At 39.4% G+C, this 19,509-nt stretch overlaps 2 protein-coding genes across 2 annotated transcripts in view; one reads left to right on the top strand and one right to left on the bottom strand.

Moving 5' to 3' along the window:
- pdcd2l (programmed cell death 2-like) overlaps positions 1-19,509 on the top strand; it is a 104,958-nt gene that overhangs the window by 29,174 nt on the left and 56,275 nt on the right. The gene's annotated exons all lie outside the window — the stretch shown is intronic.
- LOC308091750 (tRNA-dihydrouridine(20) synthase [NAD(P)+]-like) lies at positions 91-16,000 on the bottom strand. The gene is made up of 16 exons (XM_080437465.1): positions 15,895-16,000; positions 13,653-13,796; positions 12,995-13,040; positions 12,678-12,769; positions 12,541-12,584; positions 11,784-11,844; positions 11,342-11,389; positions 10,060-10,125; positions 9,548-9,618; positions 8,902-8,988; positions 7,457-7,625; positions 6,355-6,476; positions 4,369-4,509; positions 3,541-3,628; positions 1,664-1,737; positions 91-1,371 (listed from the first exon to the last, which is right to left on the bottom strand). Exons 1-16 carry the CDS (start codon positions 15,898-15,900, stop codon positions 1,083-1,085), a joined length of 1,548 nt encoding a protein of 515 aa, XP_080293591.1. The 5' UTR covers positions 15,901-16,000; the 3' UTR covers positions 91-1,082.

Genomic DNA, 19,509 nt, shown 5'->3' with positions numbered 1-19,509 from the left:
GATCATTTACCAAAACTACACATTCATAATTTAATACTTGAATTAAAATCGATATTTTAACACCAAAACACCAAACTTATAATGCAAATTAAGTTTCATTTTTTCTTTATTTTTTTGTCTTTTCTTGGAATTAACAAAAATGGATGAGGGGGTTTGAATTATGTGGAAAATTTACCCCGGGATCAAAAATAAAACACATTCTCCTGTAAGGCCCCAAGTGATGTTTGACTACATGAAAACTTTAAATGAATAATTAGATTAAATAAAATGAAATAAAAAAACATCGTATATCGCTTCGGCACTGCTCTCTAGTGGTTGAGGGAAAAATGACCACATACATTGTAACTGACTTCATTGTCTATTAGTTTTTCTTGTAACAAGATAATGATACCAAGGGTTTAAAAAAATATATAAATTAAGACTTGGGTACTGTGGGCAAGAACAGAGCCTCACGTGAACTCTCCTCTTCAAGGCAACACTGAAAGCTTAAACCAAGATAAGAGTTGTTTGTAGTTCGTACTTGCATAAACTCAATTACTGAATAAATGTAAAACATAAAATATGATCATGTCCTCTAGAGAAGAGAACACAAACTGATTCCTAACACATCTGTGCATGTGTCCAGGGGGTCCCCAGCAACATTAATTATTAGTTAATATAATATAAAAATCTGTTTAACCACTTTAACTGTATTTTATACTTGTGGATAATAGTTCATCTACAAGCTCACAACGCATCGCGAAGCGTTGTGAGCTTGCATATCGGCTATTTTCTAGAAATATTAATAATAATAATTTAGAAAACCTTTAAACAACTCTTCTCGTATGGGGGTCCCTGGCACAAAGTCTTTTCAGATGGGTGTTCTGAGGCCAAATACACATCAATTTGGGGGTCCTAGACATGAAAATGTTTGAGTACATTTTCCTTGTCAATAGTAGTCGGGGCATCTCCCCTTCTCCATGACAACGGATTTGACAGCATGCCCACCTCCGTTTGAAATCAAAGCTGCATGTCATCTTGTGGTCTTTCATCCACATTTATGAGTTGTTGTTTAAAACGTTTTATTCTTTTATGTCAGATTGTCAGTTGTGTTGATCCAAAGTTGTTCCCTTGTCCGGCTTGCGATGGTTCCCGTTGTGTACTACTGTAGCGGTCCCCCTGGCCTCTTCTTCTACCTTTGGCTGTGAATCAGAATCTGACACGTGTCTTTTCTTGGTCACATCGTCCTCTATGGCGCCGTTGGTCTTGGCCTCCCTCTTCCTCTTACAGACCAGGCCAGAGTGCTCTTCGCCTATTTTGCCCTCCGGAACTCCCAGAACACGGAGGCACGCTATAGCTGCTGCCTGCTCCGCGAACTTCTTTGACTTCTCCCTGTAAGCAAAGAAATCAAGACTTTTCGATTGCAAGTTTTGCGTGCAACACTAATGGGGAGCGCAGAGCACAGGGCAGAGGTGGAAACCTCATATGTCCAAAACTGTTACTTTTCAAGATTCAAAAATATCAAAAGCAGCAGATCTACAAACTCAAAACGTGTTGCGTCGCGCTGTGTTTCGAGCTTGTGGATATGCTACTTTTGATGCTTTTGTGTGACACTGTAGTATGCAGAATGAAAAAATGTCAAAAACATGGGCATATAATATGCAGTGTTTTTCTATTTCCTTACCACAAGGTCGATCTGTATTTCTTATCTGCTATCGTTACCGTTGATTGGAAACCTCTGTCTTGTGGCCGTTGCACCTGAACACAAGAATCAGAATGAACACATACATCAGTGAAGTTGATGCATTTCGAAGAAGGATTTATGTTCTAAAGGTAAAGAACGGAAACTATAACTCTAAACAATATAGAGGCTATGGATATGGGTGAATAAATAAATCATTGGGCTTCAGAGTACCCCAGTGCATCTCAACCACTTCATCCATTTAAACCAAACAATGGGTTTCTTGAGGTCGAGCATGTGACGCTTTCTACCGGTAATGCTTTAAACTTGTAATGCTGCTTTTTATCTGAACTATAAATATGTACATTTCATAATAATTCTATATTGATGAGACTAATTTTTACAGCACATTAATATGATCTGTGTTGTATGAGAGGCAGTGTGCAATTTGTAGGCTGGCGTCTGTGCATGTACTGTGTGTGCGGACTGATTACAGTCTGTGTATGCACTGTAATTGTTCAACAGCAAATACTGTTGTGTCCAAGACAAATCAGGATCAGGATAATAAAGTCTATCTTATCTTTCCTTTATTTCTTACTGCATGTACACAGAAGGTAATCTAGTATCTATATTCTTCATTACACTAATTATGTACACAAAGAGACAATAGTGGCAAAACAATTGATGTCAATGATTTGACATAGTTATAAAAACACCAGTCATTATTCTGCCAAGTTTAGGCTGTGACTGGCGTGTCTGCATACTCGACCAGCCACTTGAGCAACCCTCGTTTGCTGATTCAATATTCAAAAGAAACTGGTAATTTGTTGGATGACTGCGTTGTACGACAAAAGAGACTTTCAACTGAGAACAGCATCAACTAAAAACAGCGACATACAATATTATGGTCGCTCAACTCCTCAGTGGCCTGGAGACAAAAAAAAATACTTTGTTGCTATGTAAAGAGATAGACTGCAGTGTGTAATCCACATGGATTAAAGCAAAATAAAATCTCACGATTTGTATGGCGAATGTGCGATTTGTGAAACAGTGTGAAAGGAGCCCCACACTAGTGCCGTTTCCTAAACAATGAACACAATATGTAAAATGATGATGTTTTAGCAATATTGTTCCTGCTGTTCTACATACAGTACTTCCAAACAGGTGAAGAAATCACAGATTGAGGCTTTAACCTTTGCTTTTATGAAATATCCTAGACCATTAGGGTTTTATGGAAGATGCCTCAGAACATATTGCTAGTTAGACCATAGATATAGAAACCTAGATACCTCATTGGCCTCTGCAGTTCGTTGGAGCAACTTGTATCGCGGCCGCCATTTTCGCGTAGGCAAATGGACACTCAAAGTGACTACTGGCCAATCACAGCGCTCACAGCGCGTTGACTACAGGCCAATCACAGTGCGTCTTTTCTAAGACCTGTCAGAATCTAGTTGTCCCGCCCCCACCTGCCTCTGATTGGCCTACCGAACGCCCCCTTCTGTGACACACGCGGAAGCTTCAGGGAAGCTCTCCTACGCTAAAATGGCGCCCAAGATACACATGCCTCAGAGCCGAAGGAGGCGTCTACCTATATATGTCTATGAGTTAGACCACTTCAAATGCTCTCATCTTAAAATAATAACTGAAAATAGCCTATCTACAAGCTCTCAATTGAGAGCTTATAGACTGGCTAGTTTTGTTGCGCAACATGCTTCCATTGAAGAAATGCTGGTTTCTATTGCACAACATACTTCCATGGAAGAAATGCTTACTTCTATTGCGCAACATGCTTCCATAGAAAACATGCTGGCTTCTATGGAATCCAAATGACGGAAATCAGTCGTGGCGACTGACAACTTAAATCAATTAATCCATCTTACAGTTTCATATAATGGCTGCTCCAGCTTCTCCTTGCGGCTCCATTCCAGCAGATACATCTTAGGAGTGATCTGTGGTGGGTACTCCCTCCTAGAAAACGCACAGTGGTGGAAGAAGCAGATTTTTTTACTTCAATTTGCAATACCACAATATAAAAATAATGTTACAATCGACTACAATCCCTTTTCTTATCGTCTCAGCCAGGCTGAAGGCATGGCCGAGACAATGTTTTTGCATGTGTCTGTCCATCCGTCCATCCGTGAGCAGCTAATCTCCGGCACCGTTGGACCGATCAGCGTGAAACTCCCTGGAGGCCAAGGAAAAGCCTCTACCCCAAATGTTTCACATCAGCCTGTTATAGCGCCGATATACTCCTACAGATTTTGTCCAAACATCACCCAAATCGGTACACATTATAATTTTTATAGTCATGTGATCAAGACGGATCTGTCCGATTTTTTCATATTCCATCCTGATTAGCTAAGATTGGCTTCCAAAGTTTGCTGGAGTGGCCCGTTTAGAACAAAATGCCTCAAATCGTGAACGCAGCGTCCCATTGCCGTGAAACTTTACACGCACATTCCCACTAGGCCAAGGAAATCGGCCTCATGGTGGCGCTGTAACAGGCCGGTTCACGTTTTGGCCTATAACTCTTTGCAGGCCCTGCGGAGGCAACCCGGCCTGGCAGAAACCTGTGCTCCAAGGAGCACACTTCTCTAGTTTGTTATATTTTTGCTACTGGGAAGGACAGGACGGGACAGCCGACAGGACAGGAAGGCCGACCGACCGGGCGGTAACTAACTAACTAACTAAATAACTAACCAAACTACCTTTCAAACCTAACATGCATGGTAGTGACATCTCCATCCATGACGGGGTGCTCAGGGTGGCTGTGGATCTGGATGGCCTCTCTCTTGGTTTGCATTTGGGTCTCGATCTTCTCATAAAACTCCTGCATCCCGTAGGCATCACTGCAACACACATGGTTTTAGTTACAGGATGGTTTAGGTTTTTTATTGGTTTACAGGCTGCACACATAAAGCCATTGTAACACACATACTTGGTTTTAGTGACTGATATTTTCCTTCTAATGCGCATAGGACTTACTTTTTAAAATCTACTTAATTTAATGAATTCATGTATTTATTCATTCAATAATCTACAAACCGAGGTACAAGCTCACAAATAGTGAGCTTGTAGATCGGCTAGTTTTCAAATAGTTGTAATACTAAGAACTGATTTGCCTCTGAGATGTAATGTAGTAGACGTATCAAATATCGAAAACTGAACATACTCAAGTCAAGTAAAAGTACCTCAAAATTGTACTTAAGTGTAGTAAATACTTGAGTAAATGTACTTAAGTTACTTCCCACCACTGCAGTCTTCTGTACAGCAGCTTGTGCAAGTGAAACAATACCAACATTTGGTACAGAGAGAGATGCAGTCCAGCAGCGTGTGAGATTCCAAGCTCATAAAGTCCACATTTAATCCAAATTCCACAATAACCCATTAAATCAGTTATTTAAAATTCTTGCGTTGGCTTTTAAAAAATAGCAGATATACAAGCTCGCAGCACGTCACTGACTTACTGTGAGCTCGTAAATCTGCTATTTTTTTACCTTTTTGAAAAATCTTGAAAGTGTGAGAACTACTGATGTAGAATCGGCCTCAGGTCTTAATGGGTTAACGAGTAAAACCTGCCAAATACTCAGCATCTGCAAACACCCGACACCCCCCAACACACAAAATAATATACCTAAGCGCCATATCCTTACCTTTACAAATAGTCACAGAATATTTATCTCCAGTATGATCGATCCCCTGATCGTTGATAATCACGGAGGGTTTCACTGCGCTTTCGCGGAAAAAAATTCTCACGAACCCATGTTCGCTTCTTATAGCCGTTGAAAATAGCATGTCGCGCCAAAAATGCATAGTAAAACACAAGAGGCGAGATACAATCGTTTTCCCAAATACGTTAACCAGGAAGTGAATGGAGGAGTAAATCTTGCTATCACGTGATCTCCTAGATCTCTGTGTGACTGAGCCTGAAATGGTGGCTCATAGGTTGGGGAACAGCGCCACCTAGTGGAAAACTACTGAAAACACAACTCGTCACAGTGTGAGCCTCGGGCCAATTGACGAGTAGCCTCGGAAACCCAGGCTTTTTTTTTTGTTACAAAAGAAAAAAAGCCTGGGGGAGCGATGTAGGAACGATGGTCTTGGACCTTGTTATCTCCTAACCAATCAGAGTGCAGAGGGGCGTCGCTCTAAATTTGGTGACGTCAGCGTGCTCCGTGCACAGGCCGAGGGGGGGAGGGGAGGGGAGGCGGGGACATAGATTGGTGAAGCAATAGGAAGCCACGCACAAATCCAGGCGGCTGTGTTTGGGTCCGCCCTTCAAGACCATGGATTGAGCTCGTAGCCTCAGGCTAATTGACGAGTGACTCAATGGCATGAGTTAAGAAGGCAGTTCTGGCATGCGTGGCATTTCTGTGAATTTAGCTGAACCTCTATTTAGACGTTAAGTATGTGAGTGGAGTGTGTGATCAATGCCACTTGTGCACTGAACACATAGTCGCATACTTGCATACGGATCAGTTCTGAACCAAGTATACATGGGGTACAAATAGGGTAACACATAATGTATAGATATAATGTAGAATATTCTTGTGCTGAGATATCGGTCTGTTTCAAGATCTCAGACTGTAAAAGTGAAGCGGCAAAACTGATGTATACTTTCTCACACAGAGAAAATAGCCAATCTACAAACTCACAACACTTGTCATTTGCAATTAGCAAATGACAAGACTCACCAAAGCTCTTTATTGGTCTGGGCTGATTGGACTTGTTTTCCCATTGGAGATTCCACTTTGTCCCTCAGCATCTGACACAGACAGTACTTGCTGTTGAACACATTGTTGTCGTATTGTATTGCCTGAAAAAAGGAGAACATATTAGTTTTAACCACTGGAACCCTTTAATTCACCCAGGGCTCTATACTCGATTCTCAATTTTTTTTCAAATCAAATCTCTTGGCCAAAAAAAGCCGATATACAAGGTCACAAATGCTATTTTTGCATAGTAAACACAGCATAATAGGAAGGCTAGAGTTCATGTGGTTAACAAATTTGATAATCACACATTGTATTGTATGTACGGTATGTTCTATCTCATAGATGTTTGTCAACTTATTTTTGTTCTCTTTTCTTTAAAGCAAAAAGCCATCTAGTTGAGGGAGTGAAGAAAGAGGAGGCAGGATATGCAACACAGGTCTCCAGCCGGAATCAAACTTGGGATATTGTGATTATGTAGTCAGATATATTTATAAATGTAGATAGTGATACCTCAATCATTGGAGGAGCGATGCGACACTTTTATTTGAGTAAAAGTACAAATGCATACGTAAAGTTTCAAAGTAAAAGCAGTGAAAGAGAAACGGTGCCATCTTATAATAATGAGCTTTAGTGAGGACCAATTATATGAAGATTCTTTTAAGTACGGTACTTGAGTAAATATGCTTAAGTTACTTTCCACCACTGCCTAATCGGTGGGGTCGGTATCACATGGATTAAAGCGAAACAAAATCTCACAACTGAAACATTTTGTTATGGCCCCCACAATAGCACTCCGTTTCTAAACAATTAGCACAATATGTAGAATCATGATGTTCAAAACCTATATTCTTTAAGGAAGAATCATGTATCCCATAAGTTTGACCACTTCAAATGCTCTTTCACCTTAAAATAACTAATAACCAAAAATAGATCTACAAGCTCACACCACGCAGCTCGACCTGTTGTGAGCTTGTAGATCGGCTATTTTCGGCACTTGACGTGCTTCCATTTAAGACTTCTTATGTAATCCAAATGACTGAAATCAGTCGTGGCGACTGAGAACTTGAATCTGGGTGCTTACATATTTGAGGTATTCCTCCATAACTTCTTCCACAGGCAGCAGGCCGTGGCTGCGGAACACAGAGGCGTTCCACATGGCGGCCCGGGCCAGCATGACCGACGACGCCCCCGTGGCCTGAAGGAACTCCTGGATGTCACAGTGACTCTTCACCCGGTCCAAAGAGCCTCCACTGTTAACAAAATGGTAAATGGTGCATTTATACAGGGCTTTTATCCAAAGCGCTTTACATAGATTGTGCATTACATTCACCCATTCACACACACATTTATTCATACACCGATGGCGGAGGAAACCATGCAAGGCACCAACCTGCTCATCAGGAGCAATTAGGGGTTCAGTGTCTTGCTCAAGGACACTTCGACACTAACTCTGGGGGAGCCCGGGATCGAACTGTGAACCTCACGGTTCCCATCCGGCCACTCTACCCCTGAGCCACTGCCGCCCCTAAAACACACACACAGCCAAGGACACGGACATGGGTGATATGGACTAAATCAAATATCACAATAATTTTCACCAACTACAGTACCTCACTAACGATGTTCTGACGATAACATTCATATCAAAAACATTAGTGTAGAAAAAGAAAAGGATAAGTATGTTTTCTTTAAAACCTTTCATTGTGATAAATAGGAACTTAAATATTGATCCAAGCCGGAACACAATCAATTGATTGATCATTAGAATAATGATAATGTGTGGAGTTTGCATGTTCTCCCTGTGTCTCCCAGGGTAGGTACCCTCACAAAAACATGCAGTAATCCTGGTCTCTATACTGCCTCCCCCTGGTCAGCCGGGGCGCCTGATGGAGGGGAAAGGAACTGGTTGGAATAACGCGTTCCTTCCACGAGCTACGTCTAACCAGGGAACCTCCCCCCTGTCAGGTGATAGCAGGCGGCTTGCTAGCTCTTATGCATTGAAGGAGGCATGAGCTCGGCTCTAGGCTCTCCCTAGGCTGGCAGAGGGAGTGTAGCGCCCAGGATTACTTAGACAATTGGGACTGGGTGAAAAAATGCGTTACAAAATCGTGGGATAAAAATAAAAAAAAATAAAAAAAAGAATAATAATAATAATATAATAAAATAATGCTCTGAAAATACACTTAACTGAAAACTGAAGATGCACTTAACACGGCATTCGGCTGCCGTGTGATTAAATCTAGTCTCATATCATGATATCAATATAATATCAATATATTTCCAAAGCTCTAACAAGGTTCTTACAGATCTTTATTTCATGACTGGATACAGAATATTTTGCCTGATTGTACGACTTAACCACTTAAACCCTGAATACTTCGTCCTACGCAAACAGTGAAAGTAGCTGATCTACCCTCTCACAACCATTGCGATGTGATGCAGATCTAAGCATGAAGATCTGCTATTTTAGAAAATGGCAAAAGTTTTTTGCCAGGAGAAGAGTTAGTGTGAGAGATGGAGACTTACTTAGCGATGACAGGGACAGACACATTGTGAGCCACGGCCTGTATGAAGTCACAGTGAACAGGGTGCCTCGGACGCTCATCTTTAAACCTAAACACCAGCGAGAAGTCATCACAAAAAAACTTGATATGCTTAATATTGACATTTGACAATTATCATATAAAAAATTACAATATACTTAGATGGACATATAGCCGCAGAATGGATTTATATCATTGCATGACGGGTGGATACCTTTTATGTCTAAAATGGTCTTGTTCAGGAAATGTTACTGTATTAGTCACAATCTTGTTACGGTAATATTTTTCATTGGTTCAATACCTATAGAACCCACAGACAGACTTAACCACTTTCACTTTCAACATATTTCAAAAATATTTCAAAAATAGACCTACAAGCTCACAATGCGTCGCTATTTTGTACAAATTTTGAAAGTGAAAGTGGTCAAGTGTGTGTGGGTTTTCATACATATTTAACAAGTATTAACGAGCTTCTGACTAAATATCAACATTAGATCCATTGAAAACAGGTTCTTTTTTTCCCATTTCCTGAAAATGTACACTTTTGGACATACAAAGATTCCACCCCGACAGATTATGTGAAAAATGCATTAAGATGGGGATGTAGAATGCTTGCATGAAAAGGTTACCTGCCATGAACTGCAATAGCAGCTACTCCCGTCTTCTCAATCCTTTTGACCAAGCTCACTGTCTCCTCCACCTAAAATCATTCAAGACAGCTTTCATTAGAGTGGTCCAAGGAACCCCAGGGGTCCTTGAGGCCATCCCAGGTGGTCCCCGGCAAAGTGTGAAGCTTCACAATGATAGAATTTACCATGTACGAATGACTATTCTAATGGCTATTTCTATCACAATGTGTCGCATCGCAATGCATTGTGAGCTTGTAGAGAATTTCTTTGTAAAAATATTGGATACTGACAAAGAGTAAAACTAAATACATTTTCTCTATGCTTTTATGTTGTTTTAGTTAGTTTTGTAAACACACAATGCAGTTTCAGTTAGTTATCTTTTTTGTAAAGCCTGTTTTTTTGTTTTTTTTTCAGTTAACTAAAAGGTGTTTCCAATTCTAGTTTTGTTATTTCGTTAGTTTTATTTAACTATAATAACCCTGGTTGAAAAGCAAGGGCCATTCACCACTTACTGTAGCTAGGATTCTGATTTTACATGTCACTGGTTTGGACACTCCTTTGACAAGGGTCCTGAGGATCTACAGTTGAGAAAAGAAAAGGAATACATTTGATCATTGGGCTTTCTATTCAACTCAGTTAGATAGATTGGATAGCTTTGAACAAACTGTTGAATAATCCAGTGGTTCACAACCTTTTTTCCTTAGAGGATATATTATAGGGCAGGCTATATTTTTATTGCTTCTACAATGTATGAGGAATCAGAACAAAATATTTACTCTCATATACTGTAATAATAAAGAAACCTTGAACATTACAAAATGTCTTTGGCCTACAAATATATAAACTTGGGTCAGTGCAATGAATGTAATTTGATTTCAGAGTAAAACTTCTTTGGTACTAAACCCAATATACTTCTAATATCTGATAATATCTAATAATCTGATCCTGATAGCATTGTTGCGGACACATGCTTGAGCAGTTGCGCACTACAGACGAATACCAAAAAGCTTGCCCCAAAACACAGTCGCCCCGGGGCAAATCTGGTGGTATTCACCTGGTATTCCTAAACGTAACCTCAGTAAACTATGCCTAAACCTAACCATATTCCTAATGTAACCTCAGTAAAACTATGCCTAACCCTAATTTTTTTTAAACCTTATCCTCAGTAAAACAAATACAAGAATACAAGAACCGCTGGTCCGCAAAAGAAATGGCGGTGAGCGAGTCTTCCGGTTACCCCACAGGCACAGATTCACATTCAACATTGACGGCGCCGCGGCATACGTTGACACAAACACACTAGAGTGATTTAGAAGCACTTTATAAGAAAACTAACACTTATGTTAAGACAAAGACATAAATTTGTATTGCTATGGATGACGGTCGCTTCACTGAATGGACTCGGGCTGGGCGTGGCACACCCAACTCTCTCAGGCGGCACAGTAAAGAGCCGCGGAACGGTGGTTGGGAAACGCTGCTGTATTAGACTTGGTTGCACAATGGTGGCATGAATAAAAAATGAAAATTGTGGGGGGGTTTTTTATCGTTCATTCACCATAATAGAGTCAAAAGTCTGAAATAATCATGATCTACAAGTTGTAGATCGGCTATTTTAGCTATTTGTGAAACATTGAGTGGATGGAAGGAAGTTATGATTTTGGGCATATTGTTAAAAATGTTGAACTACCTCGAAACAGACATGGCATCACACAATCCCCTATGATCTTTGCCAGCCCCCTCAAAGGTACCGGACCCTAGGTTGGGAACCAATCAGTGGAAAGAAGAGATACTCACAGCCTCAATCTTATCAGGTTCTGAAAGAAGAGCAGCACCCATTCCTCCCTGCAGGGACAAAGCAGATAGTAGAGCCCACCGATAGATCATATCTACTCTACGCCCATTTTATCATCTGATATTAATTTAGCGGGCTGTCAAATACACACGTCAAGTGCACACACATACAATTGGCCTATCACATATATATATTGGTGTCAGCGTGTATGTTGTCCAATATGAGACCTTTTATAAAGGCAGAAAAAGATACTGAAGAGATGATTCTATTTTGTGTGTTTTTAAAGTTATTTAAAATTATAAAATTCCTGGTGACTGCTTCCAATGTCATTCAAGAGAGAAGAGAGAGGAGAGAGAGAGATATTGGCTAATCCATTATGGATTATAGGTCAGAGGTCATCCAAATAATCCACAGGTAAGTATTAACTGCAAGAGCTCAACTCACCTTAGTGGAGTATTCTTTTGGACAACCCATATTCACATCAATAGCAGCTACATCCTTCTCCCTGCACATTTGACAGAAGAATACACAAAACCTTTCTTGTAAAATAATGAAATATCAGGCTCATGAATTTAAGGTAAAGCTTTGATGCGAATACTGCATTTTGAGTGCCAGCGTTCACACAATGATCAGAAGTTGCTATACATTCGCTGACAGTGTTGTAGAGAGTGATTGACTGAGTTGGTGTCTGCTGCCGCATTTGGTTATAATTTTGGTTATTTGTTATTTGTCTTTCGCACAGCTGGTAGAGTTATAAGATATGATTTTACGGTTTTGGGGATTGCACTTAAAGAGTTTGAGGAATGAGCTTGAGGATTCAGGAAATGCATCCAAGCAATTGAGGAAAAACTTTAAGGTCAAGCCAAGGGATCTGGGTTCTGGTAAATACTGTACCACGTGATCACAATGTCCTGGGTTCAAGACCAGCTTACTATGTCTTTGCCCGCTCTACAGTGGTCCTCAAAGTGGGGTCCGGGTACCCCCCGGGGGTCCTTGAGTGGGTTCCAGGGGGTCCCCAGCAAAATGAGGAACAGTTTATCCACTACCCTATTTTCTATTTTATTTGAAAAGTAGCCGATCTACAAGTTCACAACGCACTGTGATGTGATGCATTGGTAGCTTGTAGATCAGCTATTTTTGGAACATTTAGAAAAATCTTGAAAATGTGTTAAGATAAAAAAAAATAAGTCTGTGGACTCACACAAGCTGTGCCACGGCTAGCGCTCTCTGTGGATCAGCAGTTCCCTGCAAAAACATCAAAGAAAGAACTTATTGCATTAACCTGTCAACTCTGAACCAACAGAGAAGCAAAACCACACTGGACCAGGACCCTCTCACCATTTGAAAGACAACTCTGTCTCTCTCCCTCTCACAGGTCCTAAACATGACTCTGTCATCTGGAGCAACAAAATCCACTGTGTCCAGCAGCTCTGTCAAAGAAACACACACACACACACACACACACACAGTGATGTTACAGATGACCCACGATGGGCAACTTTATAGATTCAAAAGATGAAATAAAGGAGAGAATAATATACTAACCAAGAAAAACACACACACACACACACACACACAGTGATGTGACAGATGACCCACGATGGGCAACTTTATAGATTCAAAAGATGAAATAAAGGAGAGAATAATATACTAACCATTTACCACCCTCTGACACTGAGCCATTTTTATATCAATGAGTTCCTGGAATGACATGGGTGACAATTAATTTAGCACTGTTCTCAAACAACTCACATTTCCCTACTGTAAAAACCTGGGTGTTCTTTTTTTTGTGGGTTTATTTGGTTACATTTGTACACTCCAAGCCAGTGTACGAGCCAAGCCAAGCAAGTATCCTGTTGCTTGAGAGCCGGTAGATCGGTGGTTCTCAAAGTAGGGCCCAGAGACCCCCAGGGGTCTTTGGGGGGGGTTCCAGGGGATCCCCGGCAAAAGTAGTTAATATAGCTTCACAATCATTTTAACCACTTCACCCCTTTATACGTTGGCTATTCAAAAAATAGCAGATATACAAGCTTGTACATCTGCTATTTTTGAAAAATATCGAAAATGTTTGGAACATTTTGAATAATTGTGATGTTTTTTACACAAATCTTCTCTTCTGAGGGTCCCTGGCACAAAACATTTTCAGAAGCGGGTCCGCGGCCAAATGTACATCAATTTGGGGGTCCTTGGCACGAAAGATTTTGAGAACCACTGCGGTAGATGATTGGTCTCTCATGCAGGAGATCAGGGTTTGAATTACATAAAATGTTCAGATTGCAGCTTTACTCATTATTATTTTCCTGTGCTACTCACCTCACAGTAGACTACGTCGGCCCCATAGTCCAGAGCCAGCAACCTCATGGGCAGGGTTCCGACTCGAACCATTGGAGCCAGGGCCATGATGTTGCTGAAACACAGTCTCCCTGCTGTACCCGATGTCATGGTCGGTTGGTCCTCCTAATAAAACCCAACAATCAGCAGTTGGACATAAATTGACCTGTATAAATTCAAAAACATCAACTCGTCGCAATGTGCAAGCTCACAATGTTGTGAGCTTGCAGATCAGTAATTTTACTAGCCTGATTTTGTAGTTTGTTTTCCACTTCAGGTTAAAAACTACAGCAGATTGAAAACTCTTTGTAATGCCACTGATCCTATGCTGAAAAAAATATCCATCTCTGTTGGTCTTTTAAGCAAACTACAAAAGAATGCTAAAAGAACTGTAGATAAATAGGTATATGTACATGTATGTACGTAAGCATTTGGTGATTATTATTATTCTGTATGCAGTTATTCGGTATGCAGTATATATGCATGTATTACTGTGTGTACATATGTATGTTTGTATTTATTTATCTCTTGAATGTATTACTTTTCCCCCTTTAAAATGCATGTAGTATAATTTTGTATGTGTCTGATTCTGCAAAATAGGGGAAGCCTTTAGGCTTCTAAACTTCTCCTGCACATTGGGATTATATGTATTTTTTCTTCTGTTTTTAACTCTTTACGTGCTGATAAATAAAACTGAAAACAATTTAAAACACTGCAGGCTATTAAGCGACATAGCTGCAGCTAATTAGTAAACAGGTGTGTTACAGTAGATCTAGGTGTGTCCAGAACCACGGGTGTGCCATTGTGCAAGCATAGACAGTATCGTCAATGCACACACCGACACATACTGTATATTTGATTAGCTGCAGCTGTGTTGCTTACATCATAGTTTAGTATCAATCTTATGCAGTCCGTCATGTTTTAATGTGCTTTTTAACCTGAAAAAAAACAAAAACAAACTACAAAATAATCCTATAGGGTTTCATTCGTGTTACTGAATACACTCTATAGCAATAATAACACTCAGAATACAGAGCTTTAACTGTTAAAGCTAAAAGTTTTGTTAAATCAATAAATATGTTTGTGGCTGTGCTCTGCAAGTCAGCTCAGAACGCTCAGTTCTATGAACTGTCTCTCTATTGTAGTAGAGTAAAAAGTATTTGTCTATTGAGATATAGTGGAATAGAAGTTAAAGTATTGAAAATTGGAAATACTCAACTAAAGTTAAAATGCCTCAAAATTGTACTTATAAGTACAGTACTTGAGTACATGTAGGCTACTTAAAGGGATATTTCACTTTCAAAAACTTTTGGTCATTTTATCGTCTACTCAGGCTTTTGTGAGCCCCCCAGACAGTTTTTAAGTTGCTCGATTCAGTATTTAGATATTTGATATTCATTTTATCAGATACGCCCCCTTCCTATACAAACCCATTGTAACTTCAAACTCAATTTTAACCATGTTAGATTCATCGAAAACACCCGTCCTTGGTTCTGGTGACTCACCCTGCCCTCCTAATGCGTGAGGGGGCCGTGTTTTTCCGATATTCTTTTTCATTTATTTTATTTAATTTTTTTATTGTATATTTTTTTTCCATTTTCCTAAAAAAATATTAAAAATAACTGACAAAATTGAAAAAACACGGCCCCCTCGCGTATTAGGGGGGCGGTATGAGTCACCCGAACCAAGGACGGGTGTTTTTGATGAATCTAACATGGTTAAAATGGAGTTTGAAGTTACAATGGGTTTGTATAGGAAGGGGGCGTGTCTGATAAAATTAATATCAAATATCTAAATACTGAATCGAGCAACTTAAAAACTGTCTGGGGGGCTCACAAAGGCCTGAGTAGACGATAAAATGACAAAAAGTTTTTTTGAAAGTGAAATATCCCTTTAATTACTTTACACCACTGCTGTCTTGCTATGCCAAAAGTATTCTCAAAGTGGGGTCCGGCCTAGGGACCTCAAATAGATAGAAAAATTACAGGTCTGTAAATCTGACATCTTGTCTACACAGAGTTATGGGAGGGTCCTGGAAATGATTTTCCTCCGAGGTGGAAAGACTGGTGACGCGAGGTTAGAACAGGTCTGAGAACCACTCACTGTGCTATGCTAACGTTAGCTTACTCCACAGTCGTTCACTGAGCTGTCCTGACTAAATAGTAGCACATCTTCCTTACATTTGGGGATACAACTCGTGTGCCTAACAGTAAATAAAACTCACCGACATGTAGTAAACGTTGTGTGGTTATTATTAATAATGGATAAGAAGCTGTTTTCGTGTGGAACTCCACGCGTGTTCACATCCACCACTGCACAGTGCACACTGACTGAATCATGTGTTGTTCACTTCCTGTTTTGAAAGTTACGTCATTAAACCTCGCCCATCGCGGCGTGCTACCGTTCAAAAATTGAAATCACACACCCAGTGTGAAGTGTACTACGAAGTGAGCTTTGCCTTGGCTTTGATGAGTTAATTTCATTAACCTATATTATGAACTAGTGGAACAATATTAAATCCCTGTCCATTCATTTCAAGGCTGTTTTGCATAGTATTGTATATTTGTCTGTCATTAAATTAAATGAGTTCAAAGGACCCCAATGGAAACAAGCCATAGGCTTTCTTGGGTTTAAATCCTCTTAGCAGAGCATGTATTGAACTGTACTTTCCTGTGCTTTTGTTTCACAAACTGCTAATAAAGCATTCAATCAATCAATCAATCAAAGGCTGCTCAAGAGCGCCACTCTGAAGGTAGGTGACCTAGCGGTATTCAGGCGGTACTACTCTATTTGATGTGTGGGCGCTGTTATTCAAGCGGTATGACTCTGATTGATGTGGGCGGTACTACTCTTACTCTATTTGCGCTGATTAGAGCAATGGTCACCGAGTTACGGCCATTTGAAATGTTAGAACCTACTAATTTTAACAACTTTTAAGTATTCTTTACTCATTTTAAATACTTTTAAGTATTTGTACTCACTGATTACTTTTTACCCACTGTAGTTACCTTTTAGTTACTGTAGTTACTAGTTACTTAAAGTACTTTTACTTAAATTGTAGATTGGTCATTTGTGTGTGTGTGTGTGTGTGTGTGTGTGTGTGTGTGTGTGTGTGTGTGTGTGTGTGTGTGTGTGTGTGCTCACGTATGCTGAGCCAGCCTGTGTGTGAGTGCATGTGTTGCACACCGTCTCCTGTTTGTGTTTAATTAGTGTAACTGTTTGCATCTTTGTGTTGAAATCAGCTGCAGAGTGGCACGCTCATACATACAGACATATGGACAAACACACTCTGTCACTTGTTGGAGCAGCTGGCACTGCTCAAAAATGCATGTATTATTTGGTCTTTCAAAAAATGATAATATTTAAGTTTAAATATATAATATTGACCTTGTTGGCTTATCAGATTATAGCCTACATTTTACTGCACTAGCCAATAACTATATAATAATTAATAATATATTATAAAATATAGTCATCTTTACTGAAAGAATCTGATGATAGGATTGGGGGGGGAAACTCCTGACCTAATGAATAACCTAAAAATATAATTGTTAATGTATTTTTCTTTATTTTGTCTTCTTTTTAAGTTATTAAACTGACTTTGTTACATATTCTTATGTTTTAAGAATATATTAATTTGGAACAATACATATGATATGTTGCTGTCAGGCAGAAAACTTGTATTTCCATATTTCCACTTATTTTTATTATTATTTTCATAAATGAATGCCCTACTTCATCATACAAGAAGATCTACATCTACAAGCTCATAACACGTTGCGGTGCGACACGTTGTGAGCTTGTAGATCGTCTATTTTCACAATTTTGGAATGTTTTTTAAATAAAAAAAGAACAGTTATGGACATGCAAGGTTTCCACCTGACAGTAACGTTATATCTTTGATATATTGTTGCTGTAAAATGTACAATAGTGAAATATTCTCATCTACATATCCACAAAACCTGAAACAAAGCACACACAAGCACGCAGATGAGATTTGTGTTAGATTTACATTCATTTATAAAAAGAGAAATACAACCATACTAATGAGCACACATTGTTCTGCATTGTCAAAATGAAACTACGCATGCAAATGGACCAAAAAAAACCACTGGAAGACATGTAAATGTACCCATATCATACTCATATCACAAAATATGCTTCCTTAACTGTATGAGAAAAGGTGATAAGAATGTCTACGTAGTACGTACTGTAGTAGAAGTGAATAACAGATGATATAACCATTAAGTCTTATTTTAACTTGAAAATGATATGGGAAAGCAAGATAATATTGCACATATATGTTCTTGTTGACTAATACTGCTACAAAAGGAGGATTTGAACAGTTGCACACACAATTTGGCAAAGGAAGCTCTTTTTGTATTCTTCGGGGTTTGAGTTCTCTTTTTTTTATGCCAGGGCATCTAAATCAGCCTTTAACCTGTGGTGGACAAAGTAAACTCAACCCCAATACTTGAGTCAATAGATACTCCTGCCTGGTCAAATATTATTCAACTACAAGTGAAAGATGCTCTGTCAAACATGTACTTGAGTTAAAGTACTGGATTACTTGCTTTTAGAAATACCTACTGTATGTATTCAACGTACTTTAAAAACATACGTTTTTAAAAATAGCATACTTAAGTATTCAAAAGTACAAATTACGAAGTACATTTTCTTTTTAATATCAATGCATTACCGTACTGAAACGTAGACATTTAAAAAAGGTCATTTTCAATATTAATAGTGAAAATAGCAGATCTTGTGTGCTTGTAGATCTGCTATTTTCACTATATTCAAGTGAAATAGGGCCTAAGTAGTTTGTTCATAATGTACCTTTTCCCTTCCCAGAAACGTAGTGGAGTCAAAAGTACAACCTTAACCGTTTTAATTGTGGCACCCTGTGTAATTATTGTTGATAAAAGTGCCACACTCAAAAGCAAACACGCATTATACAATCATACACACATTACACACTCCCAGCCAACTACAACCTATTACATGCACACTTGCACTTGTGTCATTAAGGTCAAACCTCCCACAAAAAGACAGGGTACATTCATCTTGCTCTTGCTCGCTATTGCTAAAAACTCACTCATGTCGGAGTTTGACAAAAATATGATATTTCTTTGGGGAGTAAATATTTTCCACATCAAAATGGACTCAAGGGATATAGTGGCAGCAGTAAGTAAAAATTGGCTAACAGTGCTATACTATCTTATCTGACCACAAATACATACTATAGGTTCTTGAAATCTATTGGGAAACAACAATACAGTATTGTTAACCACACAAACCCAAGCGTCCCACCTTTCACAAAAATATCTGATCTACAAGCTCACAACGTGTGATGATCAGCTATTTGTGGCGAGGATATTTAGTGTAGTCGGAGGAAAAAATGAGGGGGCCTAGTATAGACCGCTGGGGGACCCTTGTCAACTTAGTACATAGCGTTTATGTGGTTAACATCGGTTAAGGAGAAAGAGTGAAATCTAGTTTGAAACAGTTAACGACTTCACATTAGTAAACCTAGTACAAACTCCTACTGTATGGATCTGAAAATGCTACAAATACCACTTTATTGTAAAAGATACACAAGTCAGCTGTAAGACGCCGAGTTTGACCACTTGAACCCCAAAGCCCCCTCTATTCTGGGGGAAACATTCGCGCGAAGAGATTTGATGTAGAGTGAAAAAAGAGTGTACCAAATACAGTTGCAACTCAGGACTGTTTTATCAAGTATAGAGGGTTTTAAGTGATTAAAATGGCATTGTCACATATTGATACTTGACATTGAGAACACCATTGTCTTGACTGTTTGAGAATATACTTCATAACA

This window comes from Gymnoscopelus braueri (genome assembly GCF_963280865.1).
Source record: "Gymnoscopelus braueri genome assembly, chromosome: 9".
NCBI lineage: Eukaryota > Metazoa > Chordata > Actinopteri > Myctophiformes > Myctophidae > Gymnoscopelus > Gymnoscopelus braueri.
This window is presented reverse-complemented; position numbering and strand designations above follow the sequence as displayed.